This window comes from Podarcis liolepis (genome assembly GCF_965112155.1).
Source record: "Podarcis liolepis genome assembly, chromosome: 15".
NCBI lineage: Eukaryota > Metazoa > Chordata > Lepidosauria > Squamata > Lacertidae > Podarcis > Podarcis liolepis.
In genome coordinates this window covers 16,609,070-16,629,680 of record NC_139566.1, presented here as the reverse complement: position 1 = coordinate 16,629,680, position 20,611 = coordinate 16,609,070, and the positions used below count along the sequence as shown (strand labels likewise).

Sequence of the window (20,611 nt, the reverse complement as noted above, 5' to 3'; positions counted from 1 at the left end):
CAGGGAGAATGACATGGCCTCCCCCCTCCACCACTTTCTTCCTCCAGAGCTCAGTGGAATTTTCCCAGAGCAGAGCTGGGAGGGGGGCGGATGCCACTCTTTTGTCCTCTTTTTGTGTTTTTTTCCCCTGACTCACTCCTCTTTGGATTGGATGTGCATGTTGCCATGCCAACCAGCTGCTGCCAGGATTGGCCAGCACTCTGTTGCAAGGCCAATAAATGTACTTTCCTCCCCTCATTTTATTCTTGGCGATGGTGTGTCATGGTGCTGGCTGCCAGGGGGATCTGCGCATAGCAGGAAGTTATGCAACTTCTTGCCTTTTTTCACTTCTAGAAAGGCCTCTTCATGCAGAGTTTCCAGGTGGGGAGCCGAGCTCATCTCTTTCACCAAAGGAGCTTTGTGACGCCTTTATGATGGCACATGGGTTGTCTGCGAAAGCTGATGCCGCAAGCAGTTTGCTTGTCCTGAATATGCTACATGCTAGCTTTTATAAACATACATGGGTATTGCTTCAATCCAGGGATGCCACATGTTTGCAAATGGGAGGGGAAATGTTGTGGGCACACACACCACAACACACACATGCTTGCAGCACAGCCACACAAACATGCACTCATTGTCCTGTCCTCTGACCAACAACAAGACTTGAAAAAAAGATTTTCTCTTATCACAGCTTTGACACCGCTGCAAATTGCCCTTTCACTGCAATCATATTGCAGCACTGGAACTCCACCCCACCTCCACAAAAATTGCCACCTGCACTGCAAGTAAGTCTGGCCATCTTTCAAGGCTAATTTCATCAAGGCTCCAGGACCCTTTGAGTATCAGATAAGACCTTTGTAATCCCATGTGTATCCATGAGCTCCAGAATAGTCCTCTCCCTTCTGGCTGTATGTGTTGCAAAGGGACTGGAGGCATGTTCAGAATTCTTTGTGGCATGGCAAACCACCATCCTGGTTGTGGGCAATGACAGCCTTGGAAAAGAGAGAAAACCAGCAGCAAGAACCCACTCTCTAGCCCCTCAGCTTAATCTCCCACTAACAAATGCAAAAAAATAAAAATAAAAATTAGAAGAGATTGATAGCAAACGGGCCGAGGAGAAATAACCAAGAACAACATAAAGGAAGAAAAATAAAATAAAACCCTTTTCTACCACGCAGACTGGGCTCAAAATGCAGGCATACTTTTCAGTAATGCTACCTGCACAGGCTGTTTGCAAAGGGACTAAGGAGGGTGACATCTAGTGGTTGGATTGCATTGCTGTTTCAAGAAGGCAGCAGCCCAAGGCTGAGGGACTCTGGTTGTCAACAGGCATGACAAAGAGGTCAATGCAAGAGGAGGAGAAACAGGACACTTCTCAATCTCATGCCAAAGGAGGAAGAGGAAGGCACTTCCAGCAACGAAGTGCTTGAAAGATGAGTCACTGTGCCTAAAATGGTTCCTCCTCTTCCTCAGGAGGTAAACTTGCTCTTGTGGCAGTGAGTCAGATGCCTGCCCAGGGACAGGAAGAGAGCCTGTTTTGTTAGATGACACAGGCAATCCAAGTTTACCAACAGAACTTTACTTTGAGGAGGAAGAATATTCATATTTTCAATCTTGCAGATAGTCATGTTTAAGGCAGTGGTGGCCAGCCTTTTGGGGATTTAAGGCCACACTCCCTTTGGAGAAAGAGGCAGAGGGTGATGATGGGTGGGGGGCAAAGCAAAAAGCGAGTGAGACACCCCTTTTCTCTCTCTCGCGGCCCTTCATTCATCACCCCTTCATTCATCACCCTTTCATATTATCTCTCTCATGCAGACATGCCCATTCACACAAACACCCACCCTCTCACCCCTTCAGCTACTATTGATTTATTTCCTCTTTTCCTCTCTGGGCCAAATGAAAGCAAGCAGCTGGTCACATGAGGTGCTCCAGGCTGCAGGTTGCCCGTCTGTGGTTGAAGGGGTATTTTTGTTCAATTCATTACGTACATTTATAATCCCACCTTCCCTCCATAGCGCTGAAAGTGGCATACATAGTGCTCTCCCCTCACAAAAATCTTGTGAGGTAGGTTAGACTCAGAGACTGTGCCTGAGACAAGGTCACCCAGGGAACTTCATGGCTGAGGAGGGATTTGAACCCTAGTCACACGGGTCCTAGTCCACCACTCTTAACCACTACACCACACTGACCGCCTCCAGAGTAGCTGTGAACCTTGTAATCTCAGCATCAATTTATGCAACAATTATTATCACTATTAATTCCACCTTAATCCTGATCTTGCTCCCAGGGAGTTCAAGGCAGTGTACATAGTTCTATGAGCAGAGCTACAATTCCCAGAGTTCCCTGGGAAAGAGGATTGAATGTTAAAACACTCTGGGGATTGTAGATCTGTGAGCAAATTAGGGACCTCCTAACTCTCAGCGACGGGGTGAGCTCCCGTTGCTCTGTCCCAGCTCCTGCCAACCTAGCAGTTCAAAAGCACGTCAAAGTGCAAGTAGATAAATAGGTACCACTCCGGCAGGAAGGTAAACGGCGTTTCCGTGCGCTGCTCTGGTTTGCCAGAAGCGCCTTAGTCATGCTAGCCACATGACCCAGAAGATGTACGCCAGCTCCCTCAGCCAGTAAAGTGAGATGAGCACCGTAACCCCAGAGTCAGTCCCGACTGGACCTAATGGTCAGGGGTCCCTTTACCTTTAACAACTCTCAGCACCCTGAACAAACTGCACTGCCCAGGATTATTTGGGAGGGGGGGAAGCATGCTTTTTAAAAAGTGGTATGACATTGCTTTAAACATATAGTGTGGAATAGCTTGGCCCATCAAGCCCTACCCTGTTGGCACACCCCATAGTGGGGATATTTTTATCCCAATTTCTGGATTACAAATTGCATTTCTATATATGCTTCTAGAATAGTGGCTTTTACTGTTAAGTTTTATGGAAAGTGATTCATACAAGAAATTAAGAGTAGAGAAAAAGCTCAGAGTAAGTATTGGGAGCAAGAGCCACTGCTGAGTTTTTCTTTCATTAAAATAAAACTAAATGGCCATAAAACTAAATGTGTCTATCTTCATATAAATTAGCCAATGCTTATTTGAGCCATGGGCCTGTGCTTGCAGGAAATGCCTCCTGGGGCGGGTATGAGGGAGAGGAACAGCTTGGGATCTGACATCTGCTTCCTCTCCCCATAAGCCAGGAGGACACATGTGGAGAGGTGAGACTCTGGGCCATCATTAGCAGAGAGGCAGAGTGTCCAAATGAGGCACTTCCCACTGAGACATCCTTGTGAGAGTGTCGTCAGGGAGGTAATGGAGGGCTGTCCGCTCTTGTCATCCTGATGATTCAGCACAGCAGTGTCTGCAGGAAGAGAGAAGCAGAGCATCATCCCTCCCCACGCAAAGACTATTTGCTGCAGCCAAATGAGCTAATAGCAGCCAACGACACCAACCTCAGAAGACAAACAGGAAGAAAACCAGGTTGTGAGGAGATGCAAAGTTTACAAAATAAAACACAATGCAACTTGCGATTTGGCTCTTTCCTCTTGTGTGCTTGTTTTAGCTAGCTAGACAGGAATATAACCAAAACAAAACATGTATGTATGTAACAGTGTATTTAACAGACAAAAGCAGGTGTTTGCATTTTGCCAATTCAAGCATTTCAGTGTCTTTAATGAGATGTAGATTTGGAGGATATCTTTAGAAAAGCAAATCTCTGTATAAGTTCCAATGCGTTTGGGTGGCTTTCTCATCCATTCTTCACGGCACATAAAGGAAATAAATAGATGCCAAAAACATATAAAAAGATGGTGGATTATTGTTTCTGGCCACTTTTACTTGGCAGGTTAGTTTTTCAACTAAGCCACTGACCGCACTTCAACATACCAGGAGTTGATTGACAATCTTGTGGCTGTTCACCAGTGTCTGGAATTTTCCTGTATTCTTCAATGTTATTGTAAAGTGTTACTGATAAAAGATGATTATGAACCAGTGCCTGGAATTTTCCATTCGTGTTGCCACTAACAATAACAAAACCAATTACCGGTATTTATGACACATCTGGCTATTCACTCCTCAATATTGCTAATGAAAGGGATTACTCAATTGTTATATTACATATTTTTCCTATTTCCTTGAAAGGTGTTCTTGTTTCTTAAAGGTATGAAAGCATTGGCTTATGGAGGAAGAAAAGGGGCAGGCAGTTTTCCAACCAAAGGGGCTTAACTCTTTGCACCAACAACTCCTCCATGCAAACTGGCAACCTCCTCTTACAAACTTGAGCAGAGGAGACCAGTACCAGGAGCATGCACAGTGTACCTGCCTCACCAGTGAAGAACCTCTGTATTTGATAAGGTGCTATTTAATAAGGTGTTCTCTGGCCAGTGAAACATGTTTGTGAGTGTGGGCAGCTGCCGACTGAGTCCCTAATTCCTAGAATGGCAGGAATCGAAACCAAGAGGGATGTTCCTACATTCTTCCCTTTCACCCACTTTCTCTTCCCCCTGAAGGGCTCCTGTGCTTTTAATAGGAGGAAGTTGCACGGGTGCAGCCTTCGACATTCCTTAATCCCCATGCTAGGAAAAGCTTCACCTGCTGACTTTATGGCTGTCACACAGCTGCCAAGAGCAATGATAGATGATGACGTGGTAAATGAGAAATAGTTTCTGCAATGCTAAGAGCTCCCATTGCAGATCAATAGAAGTCTGACAGTAATTTGTAGAAGGGCCCAGTAAGATGTGGAAGGGAGTATTTCGGTATTTTTTCCACACAAATGGTGTATATTGTACACCCTGAACCTTCGTAAGGGCAGAGCTATTACACAATTGGCACAATTCTCTCCCACGGCATTTGGGTGAAGTCAGACATAGCATGAAACAATCTGCTATTTTAATAGCTTGCAAGTAGCTCCTGGTCCAGTCATTTTATTATTATCAGAAGCAGAGTTATTGCAAGACCTTTGAAGGATGACCTTTCAGACACAAGTAGTACTTTTGCCAAGGGGAAAGGCTGTGGCTCAGTGGGAGAGCATTGGCTTTGCATGCAGAAGGCCTCAAGTTCAATCCCTGGCATCTGCAGGTAGGACTGGAAGAGAACCCTGTCTGAAATCCTGGAGAGCTGCTGCCAGTCAGTGTAGGTAATACTTAGCTAGATGAACCAATGGTCTAACTTCTTGTGATCGTATTGGTGAAAACCACAGCACTGCCCACTCACTCCCAATCCATGGCTTATGCGAAATGATTAGGCCAACTCTTCTTTTCTCACCCGCCTCCTGGGCCATTTCCTTCTCTATAGCTCAATGAATCTCAGACACCCAAATAGAACAAGAAGATTCTGAGACATACAGGGATGTCACAAGTGCATTTGTGATTCATGAAGCAGGCCATGGGCTAAATATACCCCACACAGTTTATTTATGTCTTGAAAGCATTTATTAGCCAGTTGTCAGCAAAAGATTTCAAGGTGGTGTACAAAGGTGTTAACAAAGTAACTTGCAGCATAAAAATAGAATGTGAAAACCAACAAGCAAGAATATGGTGAATTAAAGAGTCAGGCTAGAAACATGTCTGGGCAGATAGGAAGGTGCTTCTTCGGGGTGGGGCAAAGCTGGGGTGCCACCACAGGAAATGCCTATTTATTAAGCATACTTCTGCTTAAGAGGATATTTGGAGAAGGGACTCTATAGAACATCTAAAAAGACACAGGCAGGCTGATATTGGGAATAGGGCCCCCCTCAGGTATTTGGGTCCCAAGCCTTTCAAAGTAAGCACCAGCATTTTAAGTTGTTTTTGGAAAGCTATCCAAGCCTGCTGGAGTCGTTAAATATAACAGCAACCCATTTGAGACCAGAGCTCTGTTTTTTTCAGTTGGGAGACTCTTACTTGCCACTGCAGCAACTGCCCTTGATTTATTGGCAGTGATCTATGGGGTTACATCTTAGCAGTCTGAAAAATATATTTTATGTTTGATGACACAGTGCTATATAAAATCCCCACGCTGCTTTAAGAAGTAGCTCCCATAACCATCCAGATTATAACCAACATTCAAAAATACCTTGACCACCACTATGTTTGATTCACTTTAAAAAGTCCCCTAAAATCAGGAATGAAAAAAAACTTATTCAGTCAATGTTCCACTTTTAATTTTATCGTAGAAATAAATCAAGGTTGATAAAAATGTTCTTTTTAAAAAGAAGACAGAATATTTATATACAGTATAAATAACAAGTTTAGATAACAAGTAGATTTTTGCTGTGGAAAAGATTTTCACTTGGAATGGTTAATGCCATAAAATATACTCTATGGTGCAGGTGCCACCATTTATTGGCTGATCAGGGCAGTGTACTAGGCTCCTCCCTTTCATCCTCACAACAATCCTGTGAGGTAGGTTGGGGGGGCAGAGAGAGAGAGAGAGAGAGACTGGTCCAGCATCACCGAAAGAGCTGCAATTGTTGGGGTGTGAGTTTGAGCTCATAGCAACTCTGTGAGGTAGGCTTGGCTGAGAGTGTTTGGGCCAAAGTTCTCATAAGAATGTAAGCACATGAGAAAAGCCTGCTGGACCAGACCAATGGCCTACCTAGTCCAACATCCTCTTTTCAGAGTGGCCAACCAGGTGCCTCTTCTGGGGAACCCGCAAGCAGAATTCCAGTGCAAGATCCCTCCCCCCTCCTGCAGTTTCCAGCAGCTGGTATTCAGAAGCATCACTGCCACCAACCGTGGAGGTAGAGCTGCAGAACTCCAGGGCTGAGTGGAGATTTGAGCCTGTTCCTCCCTCTAAAATCGCTGCATCGCTCATTTCTCCAGAATGTGTCCTGTGCACACTGTGGCCTTTACGAGAATTCTTGCCAAACATAATGCAGTTGTCATTTGTCCGTCACATCTCCTCTGCTAACCAACACACACACACACACAGACACACCCCTGTCTCTGCGCAAGGTCAGCATCTAAGCTCTGCATTGCAACCACAGCGGGGTGTGGCGAGGGGGCTGAGCAAAGGCCAGCCTGAGATTTTCCATTGCCTCTTCCCAAGCAGCCGACCAGCAGGGCAAACACCACCTAAAGCCAGTAATTAACTTATGTGCTGACTAGGAATGATTTCAAAGGTGCTGAAGTGTATCTAATAATAACAAAAACAGATTTCTTAGACGGAGTGAACTAAACAGAGCTCTTTCCCCCTAATTTTATACTCCCCCATCATTTTATACCTATAATCATATTACCTTAGGGGTCATCTAGTCCAACTCCCTGCAATGCAGGAATCTCAACTAACACATCCATGACTATCCAACCTACTTGCAATGTCTTTTCTTATGATTATTGGAAACAAGTCCAATACTTGTGACCAATAAAATATGTTTAACATAATAATTGTAGTCAAAATAAAAAAATTCCTTCCAGTAGCACCTTAAAGACCAACTAAGTTAGTTCTTGGTATGAGCTTTCGTGTGCATGCACACTTCTTCAGATACACTGAAACAGAAGTTGCCAGATCCTTCTATATAGTGAGAAGGTGGGGAGGGGTATTACTCAGAAGGGTGGTGGGAATGGGAGATTGGCAGATAGCTGAGATGAGCCTGTTGACGACTCTTAACGACTGTAATAGGTCTTACAGGAAAAGCCAAGGGGTGAGAAGGTGAGAAATGGCTTAGTCATGTATAATGGTATAATAATTGTAGTTAATAATAATAATGCTGCTGCTGAGGATATCAGTGGTTAGGATGCCAGACTAGGAGCTGGGAGAGACTAAGGTTCAAATCCTCACTCAGCTATGAAGCTCACTTGGGCCAGTCTAACCCAAGTCACAGGGTTATAGTTGCGGGAATTAAGTGAGCAGGGAGAGCAATGTGTGCCACCTTGCGCTTCTTGGGAGAGGAACGTGGGAGATAACTGTAAGAGTAAGAAACTGTGGTGGAGCAGAAGAGGGGAAAGTCTTCATTCGAATCCTTTCCCCCTCATCAGGGATGCCTGTGCTCAAATGCACACACACAAGACAGCCACTTGCTCCTCGCCCCCTGTTCAGTTGCCCCCCACTTCCTCTGGCCTCAGCATTAGGAAAACTGTTACGAAAATGAAATACAAGGAGATTCCTAGGCTTAAAGTAGGCCTGGCACTAAATGCTTAAATATAAACCTTTGCTCGAATGCCAGGCAGACGACGTGAGCCCCATGTAGGGCAAGAGAGGAGAAGGCAAGAAAAATGTGGGAACCCTGAGAATAGCCTGGGCTGGAGAGTTATTTTAGAGGGCGTACAACTTCTAGGAAGAACATGGAGGGTAGGAATGTGCAGCTGTTGGGAATGCGGAGCAGTGGCGGCCCCTGGCGGGGTTGGAACATGAGCAGTACATTATACAAATGGTATTCCTGGCCAAGCGTTTGGAAGCATGCTGAGCACGCCCAGTAGGAGCAACTGAAGCCTCGTTTCTGCCCTCTCTTGGAGTAGTTTCCCTCCCCTCCCCACCCCAGCCCATAGAGAGAAAAAGGCCAGAGCATCTTTTATTGTGATATGTTTGATGCAAGCACTGCAACGCTGCAGTTTTAGCAGGAACAGAGGATGTTCAGCCTATCCCCGATGCTTTGGACATGCTCAGAATAATAAAAAAGTGATGTTTTAAAACAATACAGCACATACTCAGATCCACCATCTTTATTGCAACAAACAAATGATCCTTTATACAAAGTTAGTGAGTTAAAACACACTGATAATAAAGATTAGTGTAAGACATGTTGCATAGTATTTCTTTGGAAGTTAAAAAAAAGGCACTTCCCCCAAACTTTGCTTGCAAGATGAGGTTTCTCCTACCGTGCATTCTGTGGCTAGGTCAATGCCCAGGTCCCTACGAGCAAGTTACAAAGAGCAGCAGTGGCCTTAGAGGCACAGCATGGAGAGAGATGCTGGCAGAGGGGGGAGCAATCACAGCTGCAAAGACATCCCTCACGGATGCTCTGCAGGCTTAGGGAGAAGGAAAATGGTGAGGAGATCTGTGCAACACCAGCTCCCATCAGCACTGACCACTGGCTCAACATCTGCAGGGCCACAAGTTTCCCAGTCCCTGAACTGGCAAAGCTAGGGCTTTTCTAGATGTAATGACATCCACCCTCTGCCACAAAAAAGTTCTTTGGGTTCAAAGTTGCTTGCAGCAGTTCAACATAGTTTTTTTCTCCCAAGTGCAGAAGTGAATGTACAACCTCAAACAGGGTACGTATGTTTAAAGTTAATAGATGCACTAAACACCACTCATTTCTTGCCCAATTCTGGGAGGCTTCCAGACGTGTCGATGGGGTATGTGTACACACATCACGATCCAGCTGTGCCCTATCTGAAAATGCAATTGTGCCTTTCTAAACACCCAAATATAAAATGGAAATATGGCACATTTCTCCCCTAGAGTTCACATCTCTCAGAGCACACCTTTGTTTTGAATATTCCCAGCCTGCTAAGGTAAAATGCTTAATAACATTCCCTGTTACAATTCTGGAGTGAAATTAAATTTTCTGCAAAAGGCAAAAAGAAATAAAATGTGTGGAGCCCTCGTGTTGCATAAATCCTTCCTTGCAGCAGTGCCAACATATGGCTATGCTCAGGCTACTTCAAGGAAATTGGAACCTATTTTTTGGGAGCAGGACATTTACGATGAATGAAGAAGTTGTTCAGATGTGCAGACAAAAAACCCCTTCAGAATGCCAACATTGGGGGCTGTAGCTGGGTGTGGGGAGGTGCAGCTAGTACAGAGCTCACTCGCCAGAGCTGCATCTCAGGCAGACAAACTCTTCTGCAAATAAACATGCTCTGACTTGCATCTGAAACGGTGTCTCCCAGCCCTGCTTCCTTCAAATGTTTTCCCCCTATAGCTTCCCAGTCACCAGGCTCTCTGTAAGGAACAGGAGAAATGTAGTGGGGCTTGAAGTAAATGAATGAAACAAGTATCTTGTCTGCAAAAAAAGAGTGTTTCTGAAGATGCAACTGCTGGAATAAGAGGCAGGTCAAGGCAAGCAGATATCTGATGCAAGATTAGAGCTCAGCTTTTCCTCTGACAGTGGTCCCCAATGTTCTTCCTCCTTGCCCTGAACCTCATATGCGCAGCAGAACCAAATTTGGAGAAAAAGCAGAGCAGGAGGCAGGACTCAGCCATCAAAGGACAGACAGCTGCCTGGATCCTCTGCTGCACACTGAGAACAAACTCAGAAATGGGGAGAAAAGTTACTTGAGATGTATTGTGGGTGTGGGATTTTGGAGGGGGGAGAGTTTGGCTTCAATCCCAGAAGGTGGTTAGAATGCCGACAGCTCAGCTGCCCCCCAAGTCGATTGGTCCCAATAATGCTACCCGCTGAAGGCAGTCAGCCCTGCTCCACATTCTCTGCCCCCCGGACAGCCAAGTAGGAGGTGGGGGCGTTGGACAACTGGCGGCCAAAGAAGGAGGTAGTCCGGCGGGGTTTCACCCTCTTGATTTCTTTCCCTGGGGGGAGAAGCAGAAACTGTTCAACAACAGCAAGGCAGTCCAGTCCAGGTCCAGGAGTGCAGAGATAACAATGGTTCCTACCCCAAGAGGAACCTTGCCGGGGGGGGGGATTGTTAAAAATATATATGTCCCTCTAGTCCAGCATCACGTTTTCCTCAAGCAGAGCAGTGAGGAGACAACCCTCTTCAGTGTTCCTTATCCCAAGGACTCAGCAATCCGAGGTAGACTGCCCCTATGCTTGGAGGCTCTGTTTCTCTGGTACGGCCAACAGTCATCAAATCAGGGGTTTAATCTGTCAATTGAATAGATCAGGGGTGGGGAACTGGTACATCTAGCCCAGCACCCTGACCCTGGGAAGCCCAAGAAGCAGGACATGAGTCCAACAGCCCCCCCCCTCTCCTGCTCTTTGCAATTCCAAGCCACTGGCACCTAGGGGTGGGGTGGGGGCTTCTGGTCCTGGAGGCTGTCTACAGCTCCATAAATTTGCCTCATCCCCGTTTAAAGCCATCCAAGTTGGTGGGCCGTCGCTGCTTCTTGTGGGAGTGAGTTCCATAGTTTAACAATGCACTTTGGTTTTTATTTTATTTATTTCCATGCCATATTGCGTTACAAACTATGAACTTTGTGTAGAAGTGCTGGGTCCAGGCAAAGTCTCCTACCCCTCCCTTACTTTTCACAGTACTGTACTAGAATGAGAAAGAAGAAGAAAAACCCTCTCTAGTCACCTCTTCCATATCATGCATGGTTTTAAACACCTCTTATCATGTTCCCACCTGACTTTTTTTTCTAAGCTAAAGGGCCCCAAGCGCTGTCCACCTGAGCCCCTGTGGTGTAGTGCCTAGTGTGTCAAACTAGGACCTGGGAGTCCAGAGCTCAAATCTCCACTTGGCCATACAGCTTACAGGGTGTCCCTGCCTCTCTCAGTTTAGCCTAACTTACTGGGTTGTGGTGGGGATTAGATGAGGAGGGGAGAACCCTCTGTGCCACCTTGAGCTTCTTGCAGAATAAGGTGGGCTATAAAAGCTATAAATGGGAAAGATTGAGGGCACAAGGAGAAGGGGACGACAGAGGACGAGATGGCTGGACAGTGTTCTCGAAGCTACGAACATAAGTTTGACCAAACTGTGGGAGGCCATGAAAGATAGGAGTGCCTGGCGTGCCCTGGTCCAGGGGGTCACGAAGAGTTGGACACGACTAAACGACAACAATAAATGCAACAAAAGAAAATTGCAAGGGCAGCTGCTCCAGCTGTTCCATCCATTTTGTCGCCCCTTTCCCTCTCAGCTCTTTGTGACGAGGCAACTGGAACTCCACACAGAGCTCCAAAAGGGACACAACAGAGGCTTGTGTGTAAGCATTGTGATATTCGCCAGTTTCGGTTTTTTTGATCCTTTTCATAACGCTGTTGTTGGGCTCCAACTCCCAGCACCCCCAGTGAGTGGGGCAATTGGTGAGGGATGCTGGAAGCTGTGGTTCTGCAACGTCTGCCCCCTGAGATATATTTGTCAGACACCTGGGGAGGGTTTTTTTGGGAGAGTCAAAAGACGGCATCAAAATAATGTAGTACAGTTGTACCTTGGAAGTCAAATGGAATCCATTCCAGAAGTCTGTTCGACTTCCAAAACCAAATTATGGCTTCTGATTGGCTGCAGGAAGCTCCTGCAGCCAATCAGAAGCCGTGGAAGCCCCGTCGGACATTTGTGTTCCAAAAGAACATTTGCAAACAGGAACAATCACTTCCAGGTTTGCAGCGTTCAGGAGCCAAAATGTCTGAGTTCCAGGGCGTTTGACAACCAAGGTACGTCTGTACCTGGAAGGCCACAGGCTCTCTCTGCAGCTGTTTCCCACAGTGGTCAACCGCAATCTACCTCTGGGAAGCCAAAAGACCTCACAAAAAATAACTTAACATCCCCCCACCCCTAGCACAGGCTGCATTGCCTCCCACCCTTTCAACCACACAACCTTCCGCATCTGGCACCCACCCCAGCTCCTCGCTTTTGCCAACTTACCATCCTCAACATAGTCTATGGTCGAAAGATGCTGGATCCGGCTGCAGAGGACGCTGTTCTGCCGCTGGAGCTTGGGGTGCCGCCTGTCACTTGGGGGGCTCTGGGACGCAGAGGAGGAGGATGCAGCGCTGGGGTCCAGAGTTCCCCCCTCGGCAGCCGTGTTCAGCTCAATGCAATACTCTATCAGGCCGCTCATAAGTTCAGCCTGGAGGGAAGGAAGGAGCAGCAGCTAACTGCAGCGGTTAAGAGTGCTGGGCTAGGGCCTGGGAGACCCGAGTTCAAATCCCCACTTGGTCATTATTGTTAGCATTGAATTATATAGTGCCATCAATGTGCATGGCTCTGCGCACAATTAAAACAGGAAGTCCTACCCGCAAAGCTCACATGAAGCACACTGGATGACCTTAGGCCAGTCACTATTTGAAGTTGGTAAAGTAAAGGTACCCCTGCCCGTATGGGCCAGTCGTGTCTGACTCTAGGGTTGTGCGCTCATCTCACTTAAGAGGCCGGGAGCCAGCGCTGTCCGAAGACACTTCCGGGTCACGTGGCCAGCGTGACGAAGCTGCTCTGGCGAGCCGGCACCAGCACAGCCCACGGAAACGCCGTTTACCTTCCCGCTATAAAGTGGTACCTATTTATCTACTTGCACTTAGGTGGGCAGGAGCTGGGACCGAAAGATGGGATTCGAACCACCGACCATACGATCGGCAAGTCCTAGGCACTGAGGTTTTACCCATAGCGCCACCCGCATCCTTTGAAGTTAGTAATATTACATAATTATTTATATTTCCTCTTGGCTTTATCTTCCTCGCAGGGTTGTTGTGAGGAGGACAAGGTGGGGGCTATGCCACCTTGAACTCCTTGGAGGAAAGGCAGAATAAAAAGTAAAAAAGGTAAAGGTAAAGGGACCCCTGACCATTAGGTCCAGTTGTGACTGATTCTGGGGTTGCGGTGCTCATCTCGCTTTATTGGCCGAGGGAGCCGGCGTACAGCTTCCGGGTGGTCAGCATGACTAAGCCGCTTCTGGCAAACCAGAGCAGTGCACGGAAACGCCGTTTACCTTCCTGCTGGAATGGTACCTATTTATCTACTTGCACTTTGATGTGCTTTTGAACTGCTAGGTTGGCAGGAGCAGGGACTGAGCAACGGGAGCTCACGGGGATTCGAACCGCCGACCTTCTGATAGGCAAGTCCTAGGCTCTGTGGCACCCAATACATTTAAAAACACAGCTGCTTTTCTTATGACAGTCTTGGGGCACCTTATATTCTTACAAGCTGGGCCCCAAGACGAGGCATCTCTTAGCCCGGAAGAGATGGGCTGAGTTCTCCATGCAAAGTGAGAATTGTTTCTGCGGCCAGACATTTTGTGGAGGATCATTGCTGGACAGCCAGCACGTCATTTATTTTGTTTCGTTGTGTTAAAAGCTAAGAATATTTTAAAAAGTGTTGCTCTTCCAAATAAGGGTTTGGTGCTTGCCAGTTATTCATACACGCATGAGCACAGCAATGCTTCTGAATACCAGCTGCTGGGAAGCACAGGAGGGGAGATGGGTCTTGTGTTCGAATCCCGCTTGCAGGTTTCCCAGAAAAGGCATCTGATTGGCCACTGTGAGAAGAGGATGTGAGCCACTGGCCTGGTCCTGCAGACCCTTCTTAGGTTCTTACCTGCTTGGAGTAGACCTTCAGGAGTTTGTTGACGGGCGTGCCCTCGTTCTCCCCATCAAACTCCAGCCAAAGGATGTGCTCTTCCTCGTTGGGGAAAGTGTGGTCCCAGGACAGCTCCTGGAAGGCCAGGCCAAGCAAGATGTGCTGCCGGGAAACAGGGGGTGGGTGAACAGAAAAGACGGATAGTGTGCAAGGGGTGCAAGAATGTGTGCACGTGTCCCTGTGGAACACCCTCCCTTCAGATGTCAAATAGATAAAGAATTACAGTGGTGCCTCGCAAGACGAAAAGAATCCGTTCTGTGATTCTCTTCGTCTAGCGGTTTTTTCATCTTGCATCTTGCGAAGCAAGCCCATTGACGGATTAGCGGATTAACGCTATTAGTGGCTTTTAGCGGCTTATCTGCTGATCGGATCAGCTGATAAGCGGCTTAGAAAAAGGGGGGGGGAGGAAAAAACCCACGCAGGAACTCGCAAGGCATTGTCGTCTTGCGAAGCAAGCCCATAGGAAATTTGTTTTGCGAAGCACCTCCAAAACGGAAAACCCTTTCGTCTAGCGGGTTTTCCGTCTTGCGAGGCATTCGTCTTGCGGGGCACCACTGTACACAACTTTTAGAAGACATCTGAAGGCAGCCCTGTATTGGGAGGTTTTTTTAATGCTTGATGTTTTCATTATCTTTTTAGATATGCTGTAAGACGCCCAGAGTGCTTGGGGAAACCCAGCCAGATGGGTGGGGTATAAAAAATAAAATTAGCATTAATTAGTATTATTATTATTTGCTCATACGCTGCCCCAAGACTGGGCACCTGGACTCTTTCAGAACTGGAAAAAGACCCCCACCACACATCGCTTATTGAAAAGGTTATCTCTTTAAACTGAAAGTATCTAAAGTATTTTATTCCTTATACAAATATTGAGGCACCACACATCTGCTCAGTGATACCAGCACATACAAACATCTGGCTCCTTTAAGATTAAGCAGAACCTTTTATTTCAATGATGATGGAACTCACCGGATGGAGAATACTTAAAAAACAAAGAACCCAAGTCTTCTGTTTCTTGTAAAGGAGCTTTTGTATGAGTTAATACTATATGATTCTGTAATGAATATAGGGGTTGCTCGTGCGTAAGTTGCCGCCACTCCTGGCTATGTTGCCTTGTTAAACCTTTTCTGTCTGGACAGCCCTTCACTTCGTGGCTGCCTCAGTCGCTAGCAGAATCCGCCAGTGGGCGTTTCTTAAACCTTTTCCAGCATAAAAGCTGTTTGACCCCAAGTCTCCTCCTACTCTCCCTGCGCGGAAGTCTTCTGCGCAGGGAGGGTGTGGGTAGTGGAGGACCCGTGCTCTCCCTGCTGGTCTCCGGCGAGGAGTCTTGGAGCCCCCTCGCCGATTCCCCCATCTGCCCCCCTTTATCCCTGGTGTTACGCTGATTTCCTTCCCCAGCTGATGAGCTGCCTCTCTCCCTGTTGGGCCCTTCTCCAGCATCGCTTGAGAGCCTTGCCTCCGCCTCTGGCTCCGATGTCAGTTCCCTGACAGATTCCTTTGGGAGGGAAGTGTTGGACCTTTGTGCCTTTGACCTTCCAAGCTGTGATGCTTCATGGTTTAGATCTCCAAATTGTTGCTTTATTTCTTTTCATTTGCCCTCCCCCTTTTTTTGGTTAATAAATAAATAAGAAAAGGAAGGGAAGGGAAGGGAAGGGCCCCAATACACCACTTCTTCCTCTGCCGACAAGTCCCTCACCCCTTCTCCATATTGCAAATTCTGCAAAACAGCCCAGGCCACGAGGCCAGAAGGGGCTCTGGAGCCTGGAGAGCTGCAGAGGGCTTAGCCCAGGTCCTGAGAGAAAGAGCGCAGGCCCCAGTGGGAGGAGGAGGGCTCGCTCACCCCTAGAATCATAGAACTGTAAAGTTCACAGAATCGTAGAGCTGGAAGAGACCCCCCTCAAGGGTCGTCTTGCCTAACCTGCTGCAAAGCAGGAATCTTTTGAGTTTACCTTCTCCTTGCTGTCGATGATGGAGACGCCCTCCAGGCTGATGGCAACCACTACCGCCTTGCGCCCTCCCCGATGCAGCAGGCCCTGGGTGGGCTTGTCAATTTCCCCATAGAAAAAGGCACACCTGGAAGGGAGGGAAAGAAGCACAAGGAGAGAATTGCAAGTGGGAAATCTCAAGTGCAGACAGGAGGGCGTATGTGATAAGGTCCTGCTTGCTCAAGAACTTCCCACTGCGACATCTGGGTTAGCCACTGTGGGAATGGGATGCTAGACTCGACAGGCCTCCCTTGACATGATCCAGCAGCTAGGCTCTTCTTATGCCCTTGTGGAACCTCCAGGTCCAAAGGCAGTCTATCTGGATTCATTGGTTCTTAGGGGTATTTGGCTTCTGCAAGAACAGGATGCTGTTCAGGAGGCAGAGAGCGCGCAGACAGCCCATGAACATGGCAGCCAGCAAGGCCAGGGCACCCTGACAGAAACCACCCTGTGATGTGCCATGCTGGCATCCAGGTTGCCCATTCTGCATCCCCACTCCCAACCCCACAACCACCAAGCCACCGGACTCACCCATAATGAGGCAGTTCGTGGCACTTCTGCAGGTAGGAGTGGTAAAGCTTGCGCAGGGCAGCCCGGTCCTCGCAGGCCTCCTCCTCTTCGGGCAACTCCCGGAAAGCTCGCAGAAGGCCCTGTTCGTCCGCAGGCGAGTGGGCACTGCCTCGCTTCCACAGGGCCGAGAGGAGTCTGTGGCCTCTTCGGCAAAGGTGGGAAGGCAGGAAAGAGTCCAGCCTCTCTCTGAGGGGGAGGAAAAAGCTCATTCGGCACAGGGTAAGGTTACAGCTCCCTCTGCCCCCCACAAAGCTCTGTGGGGTGCAGGTTACAGCCCTACAGGGTTTTCCTCACGAGGGGCCACTCTAAACCAGTGTTTCTATAAACTCATTCCTAGTGCCCCCTACCCCATATAATAATTAATTTTGGCTGGCTTGCCCAAGCCACTCTAGGCTGATTCCAACACATATAAAAACATAACAAAACATCAAGCATTAAAACCCTTTTTTGATACAGGGCTGCCTATAAAAAGCATTGTTCACAATAGCAGTTTGCATGACCCACTAAGGAAGTTGTAGTCCATGGGGAACGGAGGGCACTTCACCAGCTAACCCTGCTCTAAGCTGCCAGGTCAACAAGGATGGTCCACATAGCTTCGCTATGAAATTACAAGCGAGTAGCTACTTCAAAAGGTGCTGGAGAAAGTCACATTTTCTTCAGACATACATGCTAAGATTTTTGGTCATGTTAGGCGACAGACAAAAAGAGGTTCCTGCCTCCCAAAGGATTTGTGTTTGAATCAGTCAACGGGGGACGCAATTCATTAGGCAATGAAAATGTCCCTTAAATGATGGGCCGGAGGCAAAAATTCTTGAGACACGTTTCTTTTGAATTAACAGCCTGTTCTGATCAAGAAATCACCGGCTTCTTAATTAGATTTTTACCCTTTTGGGACCTACAGAACAGAGTGAAAAAACTGGAAAGGATCAGAGCAAGTCAGCAGAGGGGACTTCTAAGCAGACAACAGATCTTTTTAGACAAGTATAATTAGAGATTTTAATTAAAAATGGATTAAATTTTTAATTATGATTATTTTGTTCTCAATTGCACCTTGCGCAATGAAGATTATATAGTGGAATAGTTTCACCTGGAAGTTGTCAAGGCCACTAGGGCTAGCTCACTAAAATTGACGACCGACCTCTTCTTCTCAGAAAAGTGTGACTGCATACACAACATACATTTAAGCCACATGACTCCCCCCAAAGAATCCTGGGAATTGTAGTTTGTCAAGCATGCTGAGAACTGAAGCTCTGAGGAGGGCGAACTACAGTTCCCATTCTTCTCCTCTTTTGGGAGGGAGGGGGGAATGTGCATTAAATGTGCTTTCAACATATGGTGTGCATGCAGTCTTTCGCATGCTATTGCATCCTTCACTGGCCCCCTATCACCTACTCCCAGCCCCCCGGCTTTATCTCCCTCCACTTGGGGACAGGGTGTGAGCTATCTTCCTTCAACTTGCATTTGGTTCCATCTAACTCTAGGATTCCATTGCTGTGGTTGGAAAGTCTCCCCACACCTTTCCTCTTCCCTCCACACCAGCTCACTGGTGTTTGCCACCTCCTCCCTTTTCTTGCCAAAACATTTTTATTGATTCTCCAAATTCTACCAGCCACAAATTAAAACAAATTTAATACTCCCCCCCCCAAAAAATTGTTTTCCAATTCTTGATGTGCCCAAAGTTTCCTCTAGTTGCTGCTGTGTTTTTTCTAGTTAACATTCCATTCCGTACAATTAATCTTCTATTACAATAGTTTTTTATTGTTGTTTTAAAACTTATTATCCTTAACCATCAGCTTTCCACTTGTCAATTCACGCACATACAACATTTTAGCATTTGCAAATATTACCACCTCCTTTTATATCTGGGCCATTTTTGATGCCTCAAGAGCCTTCGGAGACCCTCTTATTTGCCTTCCCCAGCCCCACCTTGCACAGGCACCCAATCCCCCCCCCCCATTAAGGGCTGAGCACCCCACAGATCTCAGCCCAACAGCTGTGTCCACTTACTTCAAGAAACTGGCTGTGTGCTGCTCCGGATCGTAGCGCCCCAAGTTCACCCGGCAAACCAAGGCTCCCAGCACCTCGCAGTCCGCCAGGTCACAAGGGTACCGCCCTTCCAGGATGTTGTACTTGGCTTCTTCGTACAAGAGCCGCAGGACATCTTCATCCTGGATCTTGGGACAAGGAGATGAGAAATGAGGATGGGCACACAGACAGCAAGCAGGTTCAAAAGCCAAACAGGGGAAGGGGCAGAGAATGTAAGAAGAGGCTGCTGGATCAGGCCCATCTGGGCCAACATCCTGTTCTCACAGTGGCCAAGCAAATGCCTCAAAGGGGAAATCCTCAAGGAGGACTCGAGAACATGGAGCAACACTCTCCCCTCCTGGGGTTTCTAGCAACTGGTATTCAGTGTTGAGGATTCCATTCCACCTTTTTGCTGCAGACATGGCATTGTCGCGTGTCGCGTGTCTGTTTACATTCCAGCACAGACTGCAGACGTAAGCCGAACTTCCGCTCTGTGTAGCTGTTCTTTGTTCTCTCTCTCCGAGAAGACGGCAAGGAAAGACAACATGTTTCTTTGTCCTGATTTATGTTTAATAAATGCATAGCTTAGTATGTATCTACAGCCTCAAGCCTCTTCTGTTGCGTAGTATACACTGCTGACCAAAGTGTGCTCAAGTCTGCAAGCTGATGTATGTCGGAGCAGAGGTCGATGAATCTTCGCAGTGGCAAGGCTGAGAGGGAGACGTTCCAGCTGGGGCCGAGCCAGCTGGCCTTTCAACCCCTAGATGCTAACATTCAGAAGCATTGCTGCTTCCAATTGTAGAGGCCATAACAGAGTCAACAGACCTCTCCTTCGTGAATCTGTCGTACTGTGCAATGGCACTACCTAGAGAGTAAAGAAAACTATGCAATTAGAGGATACCATTGGGAGAACTCACCTGGGCCTCCTTCCTCTTTGGGAAAAAGATGTTCCTTCGGAATTGCAGTGACGGCTCATCTGATGTGGAGAAAGAGAACCTAAGAACTGTCCTGCCGGATGAAGCCAATGGCAGCAGCAGCAGCAACTCTCCCCCTCCCATGGTTTCCAGAAACCTGGGATTCAAAAGCACTGCTGCCTCCAGCCGTAGAAGGCAGAGCATAATCCTGCCCTCCACGAATTTGTCTAATTAAAAGAAGCAGGGGACCAGTTGCAGCTCAAGAACGCGGCTATATGGGGCACGTCAAAAGCAAAAGAGCCTCTCCTGCAGGCCCAGAAAGCTGTGAGTTGTGAGAACCCTGCAGTGCAGGCTGCTTCCAGGGGAAGCCATACCTGCCCACGGCATTGCCAGGCAGGCAGCCACAGAAGGGACCCCATCCCACATCCCCAACAGCCTCCAGAACTACTGTGCGGATTGGTGCCGGCTTGCCCACTAGGCGTCCCTCCCCCTCTCGAAAGGGAGGCTGCAACCAGCAGGCCCCCAAACTCTCTGCCCGGTTGCAGCAGAAGGGTAGGAGGAGGCCAGCAGTTTGGGGGGCCGGAGGAGGGAACTTTGCTCACATCCACACCTTCGAAGATCTCATCCTTGGAGCAGCTGGTGAAGCGGAAGAGGAGGTCTTGCCACTGGCGGCAGACCTTGTAGGGTTGGTGTTTGGGCTTCAGCTGCAGTTCTGCCAGGATGAGAGAGAGAGAGAAAAAAAAAGATGGCAGAGAGTGAGGGCATTCAGCAGGCTCCCCAGAGACTGACCCCTCTAGCCAAAGGGAAGGCTAAAGACTAAAGCATTAATTTCCAAAGCCCTGAACAACTTTTGTTCAGGGTGCCTCAGAGAGCACTTGGACCCTTCCATCTCAGATCACTAAGATCATTTGCAAGCGCAGCGCTGGATCGCTCCCAGAGCTGGCAAAGCTCACTTGATAACAAGAGGAAAGACAG

General features: G+C 47.7%; 1 protein-coding gene across 3 annotated transcripts in view; it reads right to left on the bottom strand.

Moving 5' to 3' along the window:
- Positions 1 to 8,598: 8,598 nt before the first annotated feature.
- The window catches only part of FRMD8 (FERM domain containing 8), a 24,096-nt gene continuing 12,083 nt past the window's right edge, over positions 8,599 to 20,611 (bottom strand). For all 3 annotated transcript variants that reach the window (XM_083477954.1, XM_083477955.1, XM_083477956.1), the window contains 8 exons: positions 20,247 to 20,348; positions 19,640 to 19,698; positions 18,705 to 18,871; positions 16,659 to 16,883; positions 16,092 to 16,215; positions 14,101 to 14,244; positions 12,436 to 12,640; positions 8,599 to 10,423 (listed from right to left, as the gene is read on the bottom strand). In XM_083477954.1, coding sequence (XP_083334080.1) covers positions 10,305 to 10,423; positions 12,436 to 12,640; positions 14,101 to 14,244; positions 16,092 to 16,215; positions 16,659 to 16,883; positions 18,705 to 18,871; positions 19,640 to 19,698; positions 20,247 to 20,348 — 1,145 coding nt within the window. In that variant the 3' untranslated portion in view covers positions 8,599 to 10,304. The remainder of the gene's footprint in view (positions 10,424 to 12,435; positions 12,641 to 14,100; positions 14,245 to 16,091; positions 16,216 to 16,658; positions 16,884 to 18,704; positions 18,872 to 19,639; positions 19,699 to 20,246; positions 20,349 to 20,611) is intronic.